This window comes from Canis lupus, chromosome 12, assembly GCF_048164855.1.
Source record: "Canis lupus baileyi chromosome 12, mCanLup2.hap1, whole genome shotgun sequence".
NCBI classification, from domain to species: Eukaryota; Metazoa; Chordata; class Mammalia; order Carnivora; family Canidae; genus Canis; species Canis lupus.
Window position 1 is genome coordinate 51,356,176 of NC_132849.1, and position 19,767 is coordinate 51,375,942.

Below are 19,767 nucleotides of genomic sequence, written 5' to 3' on the forward strand. Positions count from 1 at the left end.
TTTGAAAACATTTTGAACTTTCAGGTTACTTTCAACTACTTCTCTTTGAGCTGTCAGTGCTGTTGAATACAACTGCACCTACCCTCATGGGTAAATCATAATGATGACTCTTTAGGATAAGCTTAGTACTTGAATGCTTAAAAGCTGAAAGGCTAAAGCCTAGTTGGTTTTACAAAGCATTGCTCATTTTTGGATGTTGGTAGACAGAATGAATTGTTACCCATCATCACTGTAGAATATTGGTCTTCAAGGAAGGAAAGAGTAAGGCTAAACACAATCTTGAAAATTAGAGTTTATTCTGTTGCCTCTATGACCAGCTTTTTAATCAATACAAAATTAAAAAGTCACTCCACCTGCATAAGAATACCAATTCTGACACTGTTCATTCAGAAATAAATCAGCAGGTTATTCATATCGGGCACTTTCCATCTTAAGATGAGATCCAGACAGAAGTTCCTGGGTAAGCAAGCTCCTTTGAAGCTTACCTGGTGGGTCCATTGCCTCTGGACCACAAGGCTTCACATTTGAAATCTTTAGCTCTGGGCCAGCAGGTAGGTCCAAGGTTTACACAGGAAAAAAAGCCTTGGCTGCCACTTCAAAATGTAACATAAAGTATGGTATCCTATATCCTAGACTTTCGCTGTTACCATTCTTTTATTATTTTTGTTTTGTTTTCAAGAAACATTGAGCAGTTTTTAACCATAATCCATTTTATAATAGGCACAGTGAGCTGGTTATTTTCATGCCACCTCATTTTCTTACAAATCAAATGTTTGTAACATAGTATTATTATTATTACCCCATTTTTATCAATGAAGAACTTAATACTCACAAAGAAAAAGTAGCTTGTCCCATAATGCGCAGCTAATAAATGGCAGAACTAAGATCCAAAATCAGGTCTTAACTTCAAAAGCTATATTCTGTCTACTTTCTCTATGTTATAGAGCCTTCCACATCAAGTTGTTCTTATTAATTCCATGGCCAAAGGACCCATCTTGAACAGATTAGTCTTTCCATTAAGTTCTGTGCTTGAAGTACACAGCAGTTACATAGCAGATCTGGGGATTTCCTTCCTCCTCCTCCTCCTCCTCTTCATGCCCTCTCCTGTTCTTTCTATCCCCACCTCTATCTCTAGTGCACTATGTATACATACTCCACCCCAGCTCTGCCTCGAGAAAACTGCTGCTTGACATATAGCTTTTGCTCTGCTTCTTAATTTGATGTAAGCTAGTCCAAAATATATCAGTCATGACCCTCATTCAGTAGCTACTATTTTCTATGCGTTCTTCAGTGTGAAGACGACAAAAGAAACTCAGACATAATCCCATCCTTTAGGAAATTGAAAATCTCAAACAATCTGGTAAAGTAAGTCAAGCATGAAAACTGTTATAGTCAACACAAGAGGGCTTTTTTGTCCTCAGTACCAAGAGAAGGTCAAAAAGGTAGAGATCTGCATGGGCTGGAAGTGGTCAGACCATAGAATTGAGGTCCTCTTTGAAGTAAAAGTATGGATAGATAGAAAAAGAGGAAACAGATGCTCTGGGATCAGTGAGTTTGAGAGGCAGCTTCAAATTACAGAAAGGGTGGAATAAGGGCCCATCCCTGGTGATTTCTGCTCTGGTGCCTTGTGGAATCACCAGGGACAGTGCTCCTCTCCACCTGTGAGCTCCATCTTCAGCACTCACCTGAAACCTTCTCCTGACATTCTAACCCTCTTCTATTTGTAATGCGACTGTTCACTGCATGTTATATCCTTCCCAAATGTACAGGAGTGAAGAAGTGTCTATCAAAATAATGTAGGGAGTTTATTTCAAACTACACAGCTTGTATGTCTCTTCTCTTGCCCTGAAGATTCTATAACGGGGGCTGTGGCAGTGGAGGTCTCTGTACCAGACGATAAGCACCTGCAGGGCAGAAATGGCATCCTATTGCTCTGTGACTCTCACAGGGCTCGGGGTCTGGAGCCTATTGGATGGGTGAGTAGATGAATGAATGGTGACTTGAGAAAAGCTTGGTCAAAAGCTGACATCTGCAGCCTGAAGATGGGTCCCTGTGGCAATAAGCCCTGACAGTTTTCAATCACTTTACAGTGTACAAAGCACTTGCACTTCCATTATTACATTTAATCGTCTCCTGGAGCGTGCGTGGAAGCACTTGTGAACGGACCTCCTCAGAGGTGTGTGTCTACAGTAAGTCCAGGCTTTCCCACTGTATCTCGAGCAGCATCGCCTAAGACCACTGGAGGATGACTCCTGCTATAGACATCAACACCGCCGTGGTTTCCAGTTCTCAGGCTGTGGTCCATCAATCAGCAGCGTCGGGATCACCTGGGAACTTGTTGGAAATGCGAAGTCTCAGGTCCCATCTGGAACCCGTTGAAGCCTAAACTCTGGTACCCAGATCCTTCAACTGGGGGAGGCGGAGCGGGAGGGTTGTGTTGTTTTTACGAGCTCTGCAGGGGATCCGGATACGACACTAAAGCCTGAGAACCACCGGTCCATTCTGTCTCCCACTGGTTCATGCTGCTAAGTTCTTCGCCTCATCATAATAAAAAAGAGCCCTTCCTCAGACCCCAGAAGGGCGGACATCACTCGTTCTCCGGAGGGTGAAAGGCGCCTGCACGGAGGGGGTAACAAGTTCCGGGGGTCCTTAACAGGAAAGCACACCAAGCAAGCCCTGATATGTGGGATTTGCAACCTCAAAATATTCATTGGGTATTGCCACGGGGTCGACCACCACCGCTCTGGGTGCTGTGCTCACCCTCCACGCTCAGGCTGGGGGCCGGCTCCACGGAGTCACCGCGCCCCGGGGCGCCGTAGTCCCCTCACCAATCCGGTGCCCTCGGAAGGAAAACTACAAGTCCCAGCATGCCCCACGCCGCTCCGTCAGACGGCGACAGGCCCCGCCCCAGAGTCCTCGGCGTGCAGGTGACGGCCTCAGCCCCGGGCTGGCGGCGACTCCGGAAGTCCCGCGCGGGGGCCGGTGGGCCCTTGGCCCCGGCGGCTATGGCCGTGGCCGCGGTAGCGGCACTCCTGGCCGCACTGAGCGGGGTCCTGTGGCTGGCGGCCCGGCGGTTCGTGGGGCCCGGCGTCCAGCAGCTGCACGGAGGCGGGGACTCGGGCCTCATGCACGGGAAGACCGTGCTGATCACCGGGGCGAACAGCGGCCTGGGCCGCGCCACCGCCGCCGCGCTGCTGCGCCTGGGCGCGCGGGTGATCATGGGCTGCCGCGACCGCGCGCGCGCCGAGGAGGCGGCGGGGCAGCTCCGCCGCGAGCTGCGCCAGGCCGGGGGCCGCGAGCCGGGCTCTGACGTCGGCGCGGCCGGCGAGCTCGTCGTCCGGGAGCTGGACCTCGCCTCGCTGCGCTCGGTGCGCGCCTTCTGTCAGGAGGTGCTCCAGGTGTGGGGCTCCGGGGGCCGCGCGGACGGGCGAGGCGGGGCCGGGAGGTGGCCGCCCCGCGCCGGGTGTGACCTGGGGAAGGGCCGAGCCTGGTGCTTCGCGAGGGCCGGGGGAATGAGTGAGGCAGGCCTCTGTTTACCAAAGATGTTGAGGAAACAATGGCCCCAAGAGGAAGAAAATACGCCAGGTTCTGGACATTGTCTTTTGTCACGTGAGGACGGCCCAGGCGGGGATCCGCCAGGTCTTCCTCTTGTTTTTTTGTTTTTTTTTTTTTCTGTGTCCGCAGTGAGTGCACCAAGCCTTCTTTCAGGGAGCCTGAGAGCCAGGGACCTTGAAGGTTTTTTTTTTTTTTTTTTACCTTGATTTGTTTACTCACCTTGAAGTATTTATTTATTTACCTTGAAGTATTTATTTATTCATTTTTTTACCTTGAAGTATTCATTCATTCATTCATTCATTCATTTTCTCTCTCTCCTGCTAGGGTAGGAAGTTTGGCTCTCTGCCACCACGGGACTCACTACACCACCTCCTTAAACAGTCTCTGGCCTGATGTCTAAATACACTGGAGCTTGGAATCCCAGTAGCCATGTGCCCTAACAGGGACAGAAGTAAATTTAATACTGAGTATTTATTGAAGGTTTCCTATGTGCCAGGAGCTGTTCAAGAATTTCAGATATTTTTTTTTTCTTTTAATGAAATTAGAGTGTCCTTGGCTGCTATTGGCATTGAATCCTCAGTAACCCTGGTAGGCATTTTTTTTTTTTTTTTAAGATTTTTAGTTATTTATTCATGAGAGATACAGAGGGAGAGGCAGGCTCCATGCAGGGAGCCGGATGTGGGACTCAATCCCAGGTCTCCAGGATCACGCCCTGGGCTGCATGCCCGGCCCTAAACCACTGAGCCCTCAGGGCTGTCCCCTGGTAGGCATTATGATCCCCATTTTACATTAGGCAACAAAGGCATAAGCAGGCAAATAATTTACCCAAGATCTGTCTCCAAAGCTCTTGCTTTCAACTGCTGTACTCCTGCTGCCTGCCAGTGAGGTGTAGGATTTCTGTTTAGATGATAAATATTCCACTGAAGTGGATGTCCTCTGTTGAAATTGAGATTAGGAGAGTTTCCTGCAGAGGTGACTTACAAAAAGGCATATAGCAGAGTGAAATTGAAAATTTGCCGGCATGGGAAAGCTGTGTGCTATATGAAATGGAGCCTCTTGAGTCTACAGCAGAGTTTCCCAAACTCTCTGGTTTTTTCATGATAACCAGTAGGCCGAAGGAAATATCTATCAGTTCATTAAGTAACTAGGTCCAAACAACCTAATATGTATTTATGTCCGAACAACTTAGTAGCTGTTTGAAAAAATAATACACACAATTGAGAGGAAAAAAGGATATTTCATTCTTTAGTAACCATGATTACTACCGAGAAATGTGCACTTGTTCACTGTACCAACTCCTCACTCTTTGGAATCAGATTGGAAATGTCCACGCTCATTTCTTGCTCTACATCGATTTTTTTTTTTTAAAGATTTTTAAAATTTATTTATTCACGAGAGACACATACAGAGAGAGGCAGAGACACAGGCAGAGGGAGAAGCAGGCTCCACCCAGGGAGCAGGACATGGGATTCGATCCTGGGTCTCCAGGATCACGCCCTGGGCTGAAGGTGGCGCTAAACCGCTGAGCCACCCAGGCTGCCCTCGACTTTTAACATTGTACTAAAAACTCAGCTTTGCAAAGATAGGACACCTTTGAAAGGAATTTAGCACAATTTGATGTTGAAGGTATGACCCACCTGCAGCTATTCTTGAGATGTTGAATGAAGTATCACTTTTTTTTCTCTGGAAAATCTAAAATTATCCATAGCACCCTATGGAGTTCCTTGTGAGACTCTGGGGCATCTTGATGCAGTTTGTAAACTCTTGTAGATCTGGAGAAGTTGTTTGTTCTTTTGTCATAATGGCTAGTATTCCATTATCCCGTAAAACAGGTTAAGAAATAAATAATACTAGTGTATAAAAGATGTTGAAGCATTAAAAGTGGGTCTTCCTATTGTCCATTAAAAATGTAGATGTGTTCGGGTATGTTTCTCATTTCTGATACTTAAGGCATTTTATTACTTTGGCCACTTGAGACAGAACCTATTAAAAGTTAAGGAGATAAACTTTACTAAGTTTCTTTCTGTCTCTGAAGTCCTGTGACTATACCCAGAATTTTTTTTTTTTTTTTTTAAGTGGAAGTGTAGATTTCCCACAGGTTGGTATTCAGGATATTTATGTCATTTATCTCCTAGAATTTAAAAAATAGTGAATGATAAAGTCTTAAAATAACACAAGCCGAGCAAAGAATGATGGTTCAGAAATGATTAATACAGGAAACTCGTCCAAAGGATTAGTTAAAAAAGAACACTCCTTTCTTTCCCCCACGGGTGAACTTTTGCCTTCTTTTTGAAGTTGACTGTTGGAAAAGCCAAAGGTGCTTAGACAGACAGAATGATAAATAGTTAATCCTCTGACAGGTAGGCTGTGATAACAGTTGTGAAATTTAACACATTTTTCTTTTTACTTAGACTTGGCAAAAGGGCCAGTGAAATTTGAAATTTGACCTCAAATTGATTTAATCGTAGGTCATCACTGTGTCTTTACACCTGGAACATGTTGTACATTTCTTTTCCTCTGCCCATCAAAAGAGACAAGAGAGGAGCCAGGAAAGGGCTAGGGAAAACCAACTTATATGAATTAGGGAATGAAAAGACTTCCTTTCTGAGGACAGTCTGAATTTTACCTTAGTACTAAAATTGGACAAATTTTGGTACTGGACATGGACAAAGTGCAAAATTCTGACTAGATAGATTCCCTAAGCCAGGGGCCCCTCAGAGTTCAAAAACAGGTAGATTTTATATAGCGAAAAAAGAGAACTGAATTCTAGATTTATAATAAAAGGTAAAGGTGTTTGTTGGTCCTAACTCCTTTCTAAAGGTCCTTTGCTATTATTGTGAGACTTCGTATTTATGATTCATTGTTTTGTTTCTGATATTTTTACATTACCTATTTGCTTTCATAACATTTCTACTTTTGACATTCTCTCCACTTTTAATTTGCATCCCTGACCCTTTCTGTTGCTTGTCCCAGTTTTAAGGAAACCACTTGAAGTTGTTCCATCCCTGTCATACCATTTGCCCTTAGAAAAGTACAGAGCAAAGCAATTCTGTTTGTCCCTGGTGTTGATAATAGCTCTGGGAATAAACAATGCCGACCTGCCTTCTGCCAGATTTCCACTTTCTAGCTCACTTAGACTCTATAGCTATGGTGTGAAACTCCCAATTAGACAAGCAGCTAGCTTACTAATTAAAAACAGGGGCATTGGTATCAGCAGATTTCATCTTCCAGTTTTTGTTTGCCACTAAGAGCCCTGTGATACTGCACAAAGCACCTACCTTGGGTGCTTCAGTTTGCTCATAGAGTTGATGAGGGAAGGAAGGTGAGAGAGCACAAGGCCTGGCCCCTATTAAACATGCAAGCCTTTCCCTCTCCCTCCCCCTCTCAGTTGTTGAAAATCCACAGAGGCACTTCGTAGAATTTTAGTAGTTAGCAGAATTTTTAAAAATCTCATTTTAGGTCTGTGTTCATAATTGTCCTATTCTCTTTTTTGACATTTAAAGGAAGAACCTAGACTGGACGTCTTAATCAACAACGCAGGGATCTTCCAGTGCCCTTACATGAAGACTGAAGATGGGTTTGAGATGCAGTTTGGAGTGAACCATCTGGGGCACTTTCTACTCACCAATCTTCTCCTTGGACTCCTCAAAAATTCAGCTCCTAGCAGGATTGTGGTAGTTTCTTCCAAACTTTATAAATATGGAGACATCAACTTTGAAGACTTGAACAGTGAACAGAGCTATAATAAAAGCTTTTGTTATAGTCGGAGCAAACTGGCTAACATTCTTTTTACCAGAGAACTAGCCCGCCGCTTAGAAGGCACAAACGTTACTGTCAACGTATTACATCCTGGTATTGTGCGGACAAATCTTGGCAGGCACATACACATTCCTCTGTTGGTCAGACCACTTTTCAATTTGGTGTCCTGGGCTTTTTTCAAAACCCCAGTAGAAGGCGCCCAGACTTCAGTTTATCTAGCCTCTTCACCTGAGGTAGAGGGTGTGTCAGGAAAGTACTTTGGCGATTGTAAGGAGGAAGAGCTATTGCCGAAAGCTATGGATGAGTCTGTTGCTAGAAAACTCTGGGATATCAGCGAAGTCATGGTTGGCATATTAAAATAGGAACAAGGAGTGAAAGAGCTATTTATAAAACTGGCTGCCAGTTATATCTGTAATCAGAAATGGTGTGGCTTGAGTACTTGCTACTTGAAAACACAGTTTTGGTTTTACAGTAGTACTGCTAAGAGGTACATATGGATATTTCAAAGTTACGAAAAAGTTATTTTTTGGAGAACATAAAATTTAAGAAAAGATGTTTTAAATATATAATAAGCATAATGAATAGTATGATGAGCAATATTATTATAATATACTTTAGAAATTTAACTGAGCAAGCATGGATTACAAATATTAAGGAATCCAGTGACTTAAACACCTCGAGAAGTTTTTCAAATATCTTTTGAGTTTCATGGCCAAAGTGTTAAATATTTTTATTGCAGTGCCGTTTTTTGTGTGAAAATAACATGCCTGTTGTGTGCCCAATTCTTATTTGGAATAAATTCAGTGATGTAAATTCTTAATTGTGTTTTTTGTTTTTTTGGTTTTTTTTTTTAACAAGTTTCACTGGAATGAGTCCTTAATCATCTTATGAGCCTCCACTGATCTTCGTATGCTCAGTGTCTGTTCTCCCGACATATCTTGCATGCTGCATTAAGAAATAATATTTCTAAAACCCAAATTTGTGTCAGTGTCCTGTTCCTTAACAATATGTGGTGATTTACAGTTGCCCATAAGTGGGTTTCTAAGCCTTTTTAAGTCAAGCTGCAGAATTCTTTCTTCAAAAGAAGTCTCAAACACAGAATCTGGTTGGGTGGAACAGGTCATAACAATACTGCAGGGGTAGAGTTTCCCTACAAATATGTTCCTTTTGCCAGTTCCTGAAAGGACTTTGTATTTAAAGTTTAAACTCTTGTCCTCAGTGCTGTCCAATAGAACTTTCTGCAATGATAATAATTGCAGATGATAACACTGTCCTCTATGGTACACTCTGTACACTTGTGGTTATTGAGTACTTGAAATACAACTGGATTTCAAATCTTATTTAATGTTAATTTAAATTTAAATAGGCACATGTGCTTAGTGACTAATGTCTTAGCATATCTCTTCCATTGTATAACCCCTCCCCAGTATAGACCATGGTGACTTGACTCTTGGCCTTTGTATTGTTCTTTCAATCCCTGTAGGCAGAACCAGTCCTTTTTCTATTTTGTTTTAATTGATCTTGGCAAGTTTACTAATTATATGTTAAAAAATCCAGTTGGACAATTAAAATAAGAATTCTCCAAGGAAAGATTTTATTCTTCTATTCTTAGTAATTTTCCTTCCTCAAGTATCAAGTATCGTACTTGACACACAGTAAACACTGAATAATGATGTTTGGATGAATAATAACTAATAAACCAATGGTGTACATAAAAATAACAGTCCGAGTAGGGATATTTTAGGTATCTGTAAAGCATCAAAAATTAGTAATTCTTTGTCTTAACCATCTATTATTGGAAAAAGGCATTAGGACAGTAAAGGATAGACCTACTATACTGAATTTAATGGCCATTTTGGTCAGGAATAATCTTCAATCCCAACAATTGATTATTGTTTTTGAAACTATATTATCTGGTTACTAACTATCAATTCTTTTTGAGAATGGCAGGATCTTGGCAGATCACACAGAAGATCTGTTTGCTGTTAGAGCATTGGGTTGTGAATATGAGAAACAGTGTTTGTACTGTCACAGGTGTGTCTTTGCAGGTGTAGTGAGTATATCTGCATCATGGTCTTTGAAATGTATTTTTTTTAAAATAATCCTACAAAGAGACTTGCTGAACTTAGAAATATGGGCAGGAAATACACCAGAATGCAACTTGGAAAAATGGGAGCTAATAAATCTGTCCTACACCTTGGCTTCATTAAAAAGACCGCTTTTTTTTCTTTTTTCTTTTTCTTTTTTATTCACTTAATACCATCTTTTCTGGCTGCATTTTGATACCTGATGCTTTTCAGGGGAGTTGGGCCTTTTGTAAGAGTTGAGCCTTTCAGAGTTCTTGTTTGTGGCACCATAATAAAAATAGGATATATTAATTTATCGTGATGGAAAACTAGAAACTCATCTGGAAACACCGAGTATTTAGGTAAAATGAGCTGCCATTTGGAAGATGTCCTTCCCACCCTGTGTTAGATGGAATTGAGGACTAATAGCTATAGGATGACTAGTTTGAAGATTATTAAACCTTTCTGTTATGCTGACTAAATTTCTAACCACTTCATTGGGCAAAGAAGTAAAAGGCAATTTTGTTACATTGATACTTTTCCCACTCTTAGCAAAATATTCTTAGAAGGATGCAATGTGCCAGATAGTGGAGTTGGAAATCCATTTTCATGTTGGTTTCTGGCTTCATCTTCTGAAATGTTGACTTCTATTTCAACCAACTTGTTCTACTGCAACAAACTTATTCTGAAAAGAAGTGAGTTTGCTAACTCTTCCGTCTCTACTCAGAGTAACTTTTATGGGAGGTTCCCAGGAGCATTTAACTGGGAGAGAGACCTCAGGACATAAACACACCACCACTTTGGGTTTGATAAACAGCTCCAACTACTCAGTTCTCCCTGCCACATTGGCAAGATACTTTACCGCCACCACCACCACCCACCCTCAGCTTCTGTTTTCTTGGCTTTGTCACTTAGATAATCCTTTAAAGGATTGCTCAGTAAATAAATTAACAGTATATAAAGCATTTAGCAAAGTGCCTGGCATGTATTGGGCACTCATCTGTTTCTCCTTCTCCAATGCACCTGATCATTACTATTAGTAGTAATAGTAGTTAGTAATGTTTACATAAGTACATATGATAGAAACAAAACTAAACCAAGGGTCAGCAATTTTTTTATAAAAGGCCAGAGTGTAAATATTTAAAGTTACTAGGCCATATACAATCTGTTACATGTTTTTTCTTTTCTTTTAGAATCTTTTAAAAATGTTAAAACCATTCTTAGCTCATGCAGGCCATATCATTATGTTGATCCAATAGCCTAATGGACTGACTGACTTTTGTCTTTAAGACACTGCATGGCAGCAGTTCTTGTGTGTACTATAATTCTGATTTCTTAATATGGCTCCTGTTGTTTCTCCATATCATTTCTAATCCTATAGGACTGACTATTTGCAGACCCAGGAAGTCTAGAGAATGTATTTTTTAAATCTCTCTTCAGCTATCGATTCTGGTATGAGGAATCATAGTTATCCGCCTTCAACTCTCTCCCCTCACAAACCTGCTGAGCCTGGCCCAAGATCTGAGAGAACCTCTATTTGAATATTTAATTGATTCCAAATGTCCTAAGGAACACTGAAGAGAGAACATGTTACTAATCACCCTTCAGGAGCTTGGCCCCTACAGACAGCTTCAGATGTTTCACAAAGCATAACTGGACAATAGGGAGTTAAATTAGTTACAGGTTAACATGGAAGAAGGTTGTTTATTCCTAAAGGAAAGTTAGGTAGAGCCCTCCTTTTTATGCAGACAGTAAGGAAGAGTTTTTGCTAAATTAGATATTTAACCAAATTACAGAGAAGCACCTTTAACCATTGTTGAACAGACTTACTGTAATAATTCCATTCTTTTTGGAAAACGTACTGACTGATGCCCACTGTATGCAAATGCTCTAGGCTGTAGGCTCCCCTCCAGCACACCCTTGGCACTGTTGTTCCCACCTGTTAGATCATATATATAGGTAGAGAGTTGTGTAGCTCTCACTTGTTCATTTAACAAATATTTATTGAATGCCTATCATGCGCCAGGCATTATTGTAGGCTTTGAGGATGCAGGAGGCAAGAAGGAAACCCAGCCAAACCTGTGTGTGTGTGTGTGTGTTAGTTGTCCTTGCTATTAATCATAATGGAAGTTATCCATCATAATACAAACCAATGAAATATGAGTACAAAGAGAAAGAGTTTCTATGAAAAGTAAGCTGAGCACTTTCTACAAACGAACAGAAGGCAAATCACTAGAAACTTACTGTTGAATGAAGTTTCAAAGCAACTGTCAAATACTAAAAATAGATATAAAAATCTAAAAGTTGTCTTTATTTAGTACTTTGCAAGTAACTTTATTTATTTTATTTATCTGAAAGAGAAAGTGTGTGAGAGAGACCAAGAGAGCATGAGCAGCAGGGAGAGGCAAAAGGAGAAGTAGACTCCCTACTGAGCAGGGAGCCCAATGTGAAGCTTGATTCCAGGACCCTGAGATCATGACCTGAGCTGAAGGCAGAAGCTTAACCAACTGAGCCACCCAGGCACCCTGCAGGTGACTTTAAACTTTGACTTCATTTTAAAAACACAAAAGCGGGAAATCATAGACTATATTGTTTAAATGACTATAATGCAAAAAGATGAAATTCCAAGTGAACTCATACTTAGAAAAACAACAAAAAGCCCTTAACCTTGTATCAGAAGATAGTTAAGTGAATGAGTGTGCTGTTTTAAGTTCAAATAATAAATTCCGGGTGCATATGATTCATCTTTATGATTTCCTTCTTTAATCAACTTGTTTGTGTAACCAACTGATTCCAAATAAGAAGGCTAGTACTGTATAAAATAAAGCTATCACTGACATCAGAAAAGTTTCAGTTTGAAGGAATTGGCAATAAATGTGTTCTGCATAGTGAGTCATATTTTCCCTAAGACTTCTTTTTTTTTCTTTTTTCTCCCTAAGACGTCTAATCTAAAATTGAGATATACATATTTTTAGTGCCCCAATATACCTAATGGATTATTGGATTTATTTGGTCCTGTTTTTGCAGCCTGATTTATTTTCATCATCAACCCTGTGTCTGTTTCTCTTTTTCATTTAAAGCTCCTACTAATTGTGTTAAATAGTAAGTTCCCGAATATATAAGTTATTTTTTCAGTATGTCATTTTATCTTTAGAAGTTGCCATGTTACATATAATATATGACAGCCTGGTCTGTCCTAAGTTGTTAAGTTTTAAAGTCTATTATAAAAAACAAGAGCAAATAAGAAGAAATAACTTCCTTGATAAATTTTGACTTAAAAAAAATATTTGTACCTTTTTTTTTGAAGGGGGTATATCCATAGTCTAGATAGCTATCCAGTTATTAGAAGAATGATTTTTAAATCCTAAAGGCACATTTTCTGCTACTATGAGAGCAGTAAGATGAATGAGTAAATAGAAGTTTAAGTTGTAAATATAGTCAAAAGATCTTTATCTGTACAGACCTACATACAGTGTTGGCATTTCAGGAATATCTTGAAGTTGTACACATGGTTTGAGGAAATGCTGAGCATGAAGAAATACATAATCATTATTAGTTTGTGAAAAAAGCAAAGCAAGTTTCTGCCACCAACCCATGAAAGCACAGGAAATGGCTTCATGTAGTAGGTGTCGGAGTCTGAGGAGTCTGAGCATTCTGTTGACAGAAGCGGGTTCTACCCAGGGGTTTTGTGTTAATGTAATCAAACACTTCAGAGCTGCAGCCTAGCAAGCTCAAGTCCACCCACCTCAGAGTTTATCTTTAGCTCATCTGGAAGAGTTTATTTTAAACATTGAACATTGTTTGCTGCTGTTGAAATGAAAGTGAGAGAGTTACAAGCTTTCTTCCACTGCCATCTGGCAGATTTACTGATGGATCGGGTTCTTTAATCCATGTAGCCCCGTGTGTGGGAGCTATTGTCTTTGTGTTGATCATGCAGCTGGCTTGGCTGAACTTTAAAAAGCTCACACAAAGCTATCAAGACCCATCCTATAGATAAATGAAGTTGGGGAGCCTTTTGCAAGAGGGTGGAGAAGGCTTGGATGTATACTTTTCATTCTTCTCTGAACACACATTTTAAAATCTATAGCTCTCTTTGTGACCCGGAAAAGAGGAAGATAACCATTTTGGAATATCTTAAAAGAAATAATTGAAGCTACAAGGAAATTACTATAGCTAAACTATAAAAGTATGAAGCAGAGTAGAATGGAAAGGACAGCAGATTCAGAGGTCTATATCTCATTAGAGTAAACGTGAAATGTAAGAAGTCAAATGAGTGTACTCTTCTTTTCAGCGGGGATTTGTCTTGTTATTTATTTATTTATTTATTTATTTATTTATTTATTGCATTATGTGTGATAATGGGACATTCAAAGATACATACATCATGTACTCAATCCTTCACTGTAGCCTCTGGGGAAAGGAAAGATGTAGGATCTCACTCAGTACATTACACTGAATATAATTTATGACTAGTTCCAGTACACAATTCTTATCATATCTACGGATGCATACACATGCATTAAGTGATTGCATGTGAACAACAGTAACTGCTCATGTGCAAAACAAGGTAACTTCAATATACCCTGTATTAAGTTTATAGGAACACAAGAAGACAAATAAAGCCAGAAATATCTTACATATGTTCGACTGGCATTCAGTTTTCTTTCCTAAAAATGAAAACAAAGAACTACGTAGCACACAGTCTGGATGAAAACCAGTTTCCAACAAATAGGTGCCCCCAGCATGAGATTTTTGTGGGGAGGATTAAAAAGGAGGGCTTCTTCCTACCTTTTTTGGCTATTTTCTCATAGTCCTGTTTTCAGGACTATGAGAAAAATACTATTACTGTTGTTTCTTTTTATTCAGTTTTGTTTTTGTTCTTTTGTTTTGCTTTTTTGATAACAAGAGGCAATTGAGGTAGACCTTTTGTTCTGTGTCTTCTCACTTTTCAAAGGGTGTTAAGAGGGGGCTGCAATAGTAGCAGTATCCTGATTCTGGTTTCCTGATCCCAGAATCAGTTTGGTATCTTATAACTAAGTATTTATAAGCATCCTCTAGGTTCCCACCTTCCTGACCATGGCAGAAGTAGCAGCTTCCTCTTACAGGTCTGTTCTACAGTATTTCAGGATTCATTCATATTACTGTAATCTCTTTCAGCCCTTCTCATTATTTTGTAGGTACCAACTTACCTACTTTATTATATTCTATCCCTTTCTCCTTAAAATATCTGTGAGGATTCTGTTTCCTATTTAAAACAACAACAACAATAAAACAAAACAAAAAAAGCAGATTAATAAGATTACTGACCAGAGAGAAGCATAAAGTTTCAATATAAAAAGCATCTTGCAAATGAGCAAGCAATGACACAGAAGACACAAAGAAATGGAGTGTTACAGATTGAAAGGGATGGGGGCTGATGAAAGAGATGCAGCCATCATGGAATTTCTTTGGTGAAATCATTGTAAGGTACAATGCTTGTGCCCTAGCTTAGCAGCTTTATGTATTTGTACTAACCAAAATGTCAGCTGACAATGTGAAATTACCAAAGGAACTGGAAATCTACCAAAGGAATTTGGGTAGCACATAGTATCCCAATGAGGAGATCTATCTGTGGAACCAAATTATAACCAGAAATTTGATTAGTTATTATAGACTGAGAAGAAAGGAGTCAATTCTGTTGGAGTTTGGATGTCTGGTGACATTAGCAGTGATACCCATATTAGGTGAATCCATAAGCAGGAGCTTTTATGCTCTGGATGGCCATGGCTCTTGAAGTGAGCCTTGTAAGGATGTGTTCTGTTGTTGCTGACTACGCCACCTTCTGAGTGACATTTTCTTTTCTCTTTTTTAAATATGTGTTTATCACCTAAATATTGCTAGTCTGCCTCAGGAAACATTTCACCTCTGTTATACCCCACAGAGAAGTAAAAGGAGCCAAGTCAATTAGCCACACTCAGAGACACAGGTAGGGGTAGAGGAATATATTATTCATAGTTGGAAAGGCTGACATGTGAGAGAGTATCTGCGAATCTTTCCTAATATAAGATTTCTGGTGAACAGATTAATTTATCACAGCTGTTTTCCATTTAGGAAAAATGTAATAAATACTAGGCTTCCTTCAGCAGGCAATTTGATTAAGATTGTAGAATGACGTGTGATGGATAATCCTGCATAAGTGTTTCGAGCAGTGTGAATGGATTAGAAAGACATTCATAACCGAAACCCTGGCTACCCTAGGAATATTTATTTCTATTTATCTGCTGCAAATCAAATCAGAGAGGTAAAGGTAAGAGGGGATTCAAAGGCTAGATGTGAGTATTTAAGAATGAGACTATAGTGCATTGAAGGCAAGGAACATGTTGGAACATTTTCTGCTTCCTGCTAACATCTGGCATGGGGCTATAATATATTAATTATTCACAAGATATTAGGTTGATTATTTAATTAGTTATTTAATGACAGAAAACTAAGGTGTCTATCACCCTAATGATGGCCAGGGTAGATGGAGCCGATTTAACTGGCCTGGCAGATAGTCTCTTCCTACACCCTGGAAAATAAATTCAACCTTCACAGGGAATCAAGGGGGCTTTTGGCTTGTGACAGTAACGCTGGATTGTTCTGTACACTCTGTTCTGGATTGTTCTGTACACTTCCTTAAAACAGGGAATGATATGTATGAAAGAGCCTTGAGTAAGTATAACATCATTTTGGACAACTATAGTCAATAATAATTGGGACTTCATAGGAGGGAAACTAGAATGTCAACAAAAGAAAGCTCAGAGACCAAGAAAAAAAAATTAATCTTGCCACAAATTACCCTGGAAACATCTATATAGTTCATTCAAATTATTGACTAGTGCCTTCCAGTTCTTTCTGCAGATTCCTGTGGATTCCAGTAGGTAGTCTTCCTTTGGGTGATGAGAATGGATTTGCCAAAACCAACACAATTAATTCTGCCACAACCAGTATGTATTTATTGTGGCTCATAATTAATTTTTAAATAAGTATGTATGCATGAAAAAAATAGAGAGGGTTTATTTTCCCTTTAAAATATGGCACCATTCTTGCAAATCCCTGAACCCATGGATTGTCAATTCATAGGACAAATTAGGAGATGTGATTAAACTCATTAGAGAAAGTTCCTTCTAGAATAATTATTTATGTGAAATATTTCACATATATTATCTCTAATCCTTGTAACAACCTGCGAGGTAGTCTAAGTCCTAATTTGCAGGTAAGGTAAGAGAGTTTCAGAAAATCTAAGTGGCTTGCCTGGAAAGTAATGAAACTAGCATTTGAACCAAATTTTTTCAGATTGTAGAGGCTTTGGCTTCTTCCTACCAGTGTACACTTCTTTTAGTGAACTAAAATAATGGACCTAGAAAATTTTAAATTTACTCTCAAACCACAATACTGCATTTTCATATTTGTAATAATTATTTTTCCCAGTCTGTCCATTTAATATATTCATTTTCTAGAATAGATAATATTTTAAATAAGGTTATTTCTGCATGATAGGTCAAGAATGTGTTAATTTTTTTTTCATTGACTACTATATTTAGTTTCTCTGTCAACACAAGTTAATTGAAAAGGTTTCTGCATAATATCCCTAAGTGTAAATTATTTATCAGGGTGGTTAAAAAAAACCCAGTGCCCCATCCAGACTGTTGGATTCCTGCCAAAGGGATATATATCATCTTTCATGGGTTTGCAGAAATTGCACAAACAATGAAATGTCTGAGTTAAATCATAATACAATGATCAAAAGAGCTGTATTACTGTACTTTATAATAAACGCATCTATTTCTTTTGAAATAAAGCAGTTTTAACTCTCCAACATCTGCTGAAAATTCAGAGATTATACATATCCTATTAGTGAAAACCCTCTAAAGGGTCCAAATACTTAGAATAGTTTTCCCACTTTGCAATTGATAGCACACTTGACATATCAATATTAGTTCATGTAAAATTTTCTGAATAAAGTAAGAGGTGACAAGGAAAATACTTATTCTGTTTCATTTTCAAAAAAAAAAAAAATACTTGAGGGCACTTTGGCTTCTGAAAATGACAGGCAAGCCTCCTTAGACCAATACTTCCTCAAGGACAACTGACAATTCTGGATAAAAATAGAACAAATATGTGAACAAGATGGTGAGAGATTTTTTGATTAAAATGAGGCGAATATGAAGTAAGAATCCTAGAAGTTAAGAGAGCAGGCAAAATTGCTTTTGCCCAGAGGACGTTTGTATCCTTAGCAGAAACAATGGTGAATGTGAAGTTTTGTTTTGACTGTCCAGAACTTGAAGAAGGGTAGAAGGGAATCCTGCACAAAATCTGGAATCTGGTACACACTTACACAAATACGCATCAACCTGGGATTCTGAAGGACTCCACACTCATGGTAAGTATGAACAAAAATTAGTGCCGAATTATACTCCCAACTTTCCCATGGAACAGGGAAGTTGTCTTCACTTTGAGCAGAAAAGGGAACATATGAAAGAAGAGAAAACCCATCTCTGGAAGAAAGGCTAAGTCCTGGCCCTCAGGCAGAAATGTGTGTTGATTTCACCAGAGCACTCCAAAAAAACCTCAAACCATCATTTTGGTCTAATGTCACTTAAGGACTGGCAGTCAGTACCCTAGATGACCAGCAGAAAGAAACCTAAATCCTCTTCTGATGAAGGGCCTTCATCAGAGGGCTTGGACAACCTCCATAAATATTTTTTCAAAGTCAATGAATAGCTAAGGTACACACACAGGACCATGAGTAGGAATCAGCAGCATTGATCCAAGAATTGCAGATACAGGAATTATCAGACATAGATGATATAATAATTATACATACTATTCTTAGAGAAATAAAAATGAGTTTGAAAATTTCATCAGAGAGAAACTACGGAAGTGAAAACCTTTAGAACTATATAACTCTTCTAGAAATGAGCTTATTTATATAATTTATAGCAAATCATAACAAATCAATTTTTTTTAATTTTTATTTATTTATGATAGTCACAGAGAGAGAGAGAGGCGCAGAGACACAGGCAGAGGGAGAAGCAGGCTCCATGCACCGGGAGCCCGATGTGGGATTCGATCCCGGGTCTCCAGGATCGCACCCTGGGCCAAAGGCAGGCGCCAAACCGCTGCGCCACCCAGGGATCCCAACAAGTATAATTTATAACGAAATTATAACAGATGCAAAATTCAGAGGGTGGATTTGGCTGCTGATTGAACACAGTGGAAGAGAGAAGTAATAAACTAAAGAGACGGATCAGGAGAAATAATGTGGAATGCTGCAAAAGGAGACATAAGGATGGACATTTTAGGGGAAAGATCAAGATATGTGGTAGATAGAAAGTAATATATTTTTAAGGGAGCCCGGGTGGCTCAGTTAATTAAGCATCCAACTCTTGGTTTCAGCTCAGAATCTTGCATTAGGCTCTGTGCTGAGTGTGGAGCCCACTTCAGTCTTTCTCCTCTCTGTCTCTGCCCCTCCCCTCACCTGCTTTCTCTCTCTCTCTCTCAAAAAAAATATATATTTTTTATTGGAATTATAGAAAGAAGACAAAGAGACAATAGGAATACAGACAATATTTGAAGAGATAGTGACAGAGAATTTTCCAGAACTGATGAAAAACAATAATCTACAACTTCAATAAGCCTAATTCTAAAAGGAGTATTACAAAAGGCACACAGTGTAAACTAACATTTATACAACAAACTGCACACAGATATTTAGAGCAGCCTTACTCCTGAGTGCCAAAACTTTGAAGCAACCAATGTACTTCAGTAGGTAATTAGTTAAGTAAACTGTGGTACATCCAAACAATGTAATGTTACTCAGCACTAAAAATAAATGAGATCTCAAGACACGAGAAGACACGGAAGGATCTTCAGTGCATATTGTTAAGTGAAAGAAGTCAATCTGAAAAGGCCACATCTGAAATATATACACATGTGAAAGGTAGTAATGGACTGAATGAAACTAACTGCCAACCCAGAATTCCATACTCAATCAAAGTATATATCCAGAATGGGTGTAAAATAAAAATGTGAACATAAACATACCAGAATGGAGAGAACCCGCCACAGCTGAACCCCATCAGAGGACATTCTAAACAATTCACTTCAGTCATAAGAAAAGTAATTCCAGATGGAAGTCCTGAGGAGATAAGACCAAAGAAAATATGAAATATATAATGGATAATTATATTAGAAAATAAGAATCCTATGAACATTTATTGTATAAAGATAATAATGTGAAAGAATAGACTTAATATACCTGGTAAGATTTAAGTAGAAATCGGGAAGCAGTGAGCTGAGTTAAAGTATTCTAAAGGTTTTCCATTATCCAGGAGTAGGATTAAAAAGTCAAGATTGGATGCATGGT

The 19,767-nt window shown here is 39.3% G+C and overlaps 1 protein-coding gene across 4 annotated transcripts; it reads left to right on the top strand.

Moving 5' to 3' along the window:
• The first annotated feature begins 58 nt into the window (after positions 1-58).
• RDH14 (retinol dehydrogenase 14) lies at positions 59-8,134 on the top strand. Of its 4 annotated transcripts, XR_012004721.1 has the most exons (4): positions 59-3,735; positions 3,880-4,006; positions 4,101-4,143; positions 7,059-7,328. XR_012004721.1 is itself a non-coding variant. In XM_072770997.1 (2 exons), exons 1-2 carry the CDS (start codon positions 3,006-3,008, stop codon positions 7,674-7,676), a joined length of 1,011 nt encoding a protein of 336 aa, XP_072627098.1. In that variant the 5' UTR covers positions 2,921-3,005; the 3' UTR covers positions 7,677-8,134. The 4 variants fall into 4 exon arrangements, 3 of the variants coding, with proteins under 3 accessions (XP_072627098.1, XP_072627099.1, XP_072627100.1); XM_072770997.1 differs by lacking the exons at positions 3,880-4,006; positions 4,101-4,143 and having other exon boundaries at positions 2,921-3,398; positions 7,059-8,134; XM_072770998.1 differs by lacking the exons at positions 3,880-4,006; positions 4,101-4,143 and having other exon boundaries at positions 2,928-3,389; positions 7,059-8,134.
• Positions 8,135-19,767: the final 11,633 nt, after the last annotated feature.